General features: G+C 35.4%; 1 protein-coding gene across 1 annotated transcript; it reads right to left on the minus strand.

The window, feature by feature from the left end:
• Positions 1–230: 230 nt before the first annotated feature.
• On the minus strand, positions 231–833 carry LOC104121031 (uncharacterized). The gene has a single exon (XM_009632927.1). It carries the CDS (start codon positions 831–833, stop codon positions 231–233), a length of 603 nt encoding a protein of 200 aa, XP_009631222.1.
• Positions 834–2,223: the final 1,390 nt, after the last annotated feature.

Genomic DNA, 2,223 nt, shown 5'->3' on the forward strand with positions numbered 1-2,223 from the left:
AAAATATTTTGGTACGGTATTTAGTATACACAATTAATAAACCGAATACCAAAATACCGAACCGAAATTCTTAAATACCAAACCGAAATACCGAATGCCCACCCCTAGTTGGTATCCTGCCTCTTCTTGTATTCCTGTATCTCCTCATTAAACCATCCATGTTCCTTGATACCATGGCAATTTCTTCTTGAAGAACTTCAGGGTCGTCATCAATATCAGTGTCTGCTCTTTCAGTTGTAGCCTTGAAAGCAACTGTTTTCTTCTTGGTTTGTTTTCTTGAGATGAGTTTTCTCGAAAGCTATAAGTTCTCCTCGATGTTCATCGTATGCTAATTTGTTCAAATCCTGTGATTCAAGTGTAACCACTTTTGTCTGCCAAGTAGTGGGTAGACTTCTCAAAATTTTCCTAACATGATCACCACTTGAGTATGGTTTGCCAAAAACTTTTAAATTGCTAATATTTTTGCTAAATCTTGCAAACATCTCTTCAATGGATTCTCCTTCTTTCATCTGGAAGAGTTCGTAGTCATGAACCATCATGTTGATATGGGTTTCTTTCACTTTACTGATTCCTTCATAAATATCTTCAAGTTTATCCCACATCTCTTTGGCTGTATCGCAGTTGGAGATTTTCTCATATTCCTCACCACTTATAGCATTATAAAGCAGATTCCTTGCATTAGCATTAACTTGCACAACTGTCATTTGTTCATCAGTATATTCATCTATATCTTCAGGATCAGCAGGTGGTTGAGCAGCAGCCAGCAGAGGATAGTTCCCCTTTTTGATAACTCGCCAGACCTTGACATCATAAGACTTTGCGTATATTTCCATACGCACTTTCCAGTAAGAGAAATGTTGTCCATTGAAATATGGCGGCCTTACTTACGATGTTCCTTCTTGGAAGAGTGCTCCAACAATAACTTGATTAGCCATGATCTTTTCTCACAAGTTGTTAGGCAAAAGAAAAATATGAGCCTTGCTCTGATACCAATTGAAAGTATAAGAGGAGGGGGGGGAGTGAATTGCTTATTTTAAAATTAATTATTATAAGTTGACTGGTTTTCCAATTAGTCGACTAGATGTAATAGCGAGATAATAAGAAGTGTAGAATTAAAATGCAGAAGTAAAGTGCAGAAATTAAAGACACCGGAGTTTTTATACTGATTCGGATTCAATGTGAATCATAGTCCAGTCCCCTTGGGTTGCAAGGGAGTTCTGATAGAGTTTCTTGAGTACAAAGTGAATGGTGTAGTTTACACCAACAACTTAGTTTCTATGTCACTCGTCTTTTCTTGATACAATGCCTCACCAGTATTTTTCTCTATTTCTTCTCTAACTTGTTACACAGCAGATCTAATAGAGCTACAATATTTGTTTGAAGTAGAACAAAGAGAGGGTAATTGGTTTGATCAAAGTATATCTCTCTAAGACTTAAGGTTGCGTATAAATACTTTGTAGGAGACCGTTACTGAAGAGATTTGATCCTTGGAAAGAAATTGATTCTTTCCAAGAATAAGGTTAATTCCCGTTACTCTTCCTTGATGTGTGGACTTTGACAGCTTTCCATTATTAAGTCTTGATAGCGTCAGATTTTCTCCTTAATTATGGGTCCTTTCAGTAATAGCTACTGATTGATTATCTTGCCGGATCTTCAATGCTTCTTTTCCTTTTTAACTCTTCAATCAATCTCGGATTGATTATCTCGCCGGATCGTCAGTGCTTCTTTTCCTTTTGAATGCTTCAATCAATCTTTGATTGATTTCTTCCTTCAGCTTTGATTGTTTCTCTTTGTGCACTTAGATCTTGGTTGATTTCCTTGAGTCCCTACACCAAAAGCAATTATTTTATTTTTCATCGTTAAAACTAAAACCTAACAAAAAATAATATATTTTTGTAATTTAATGGCTTGAACCTATTTTTCCTCGTTTTCTAGGAAAATAGCTACTTTTAAAAGGCTTGTGCTTAGGGCTATATTTGGAGAAAAATGTTAAATCTACTACCTATGATATATAAACGATAATTTTGGCTGAAAACTCGGCCATAGCTCCCAAAATATCGTCTTTGGATTAATCCAATTCCTGAATTTCCTATTCGACCCTCATTCATAAGTCAAGGTAAGATAATTTAATATTTGCTTACAGAAAGATTGCTAGTATGTAAGATCCCATTAGAAAGTTTGAAAAAATATAATTTAGGGTTCCAATGATATTTTTCGGAAAGC

Source organism: Nicotiana tomentosiformis, chromosome 2 (assembly GCF_000390325.3).
Source record: "Nicotiana tomentosiformis chromosome 2, ASM39032v3, whole genome shotgun sequence".
NCBI lineage: Eukaryota > Viridiplantae > Streptophyta > Magnoliopsida > Solanales > Solanaceae > Nicotiana > Nicotiana tomentosiformis.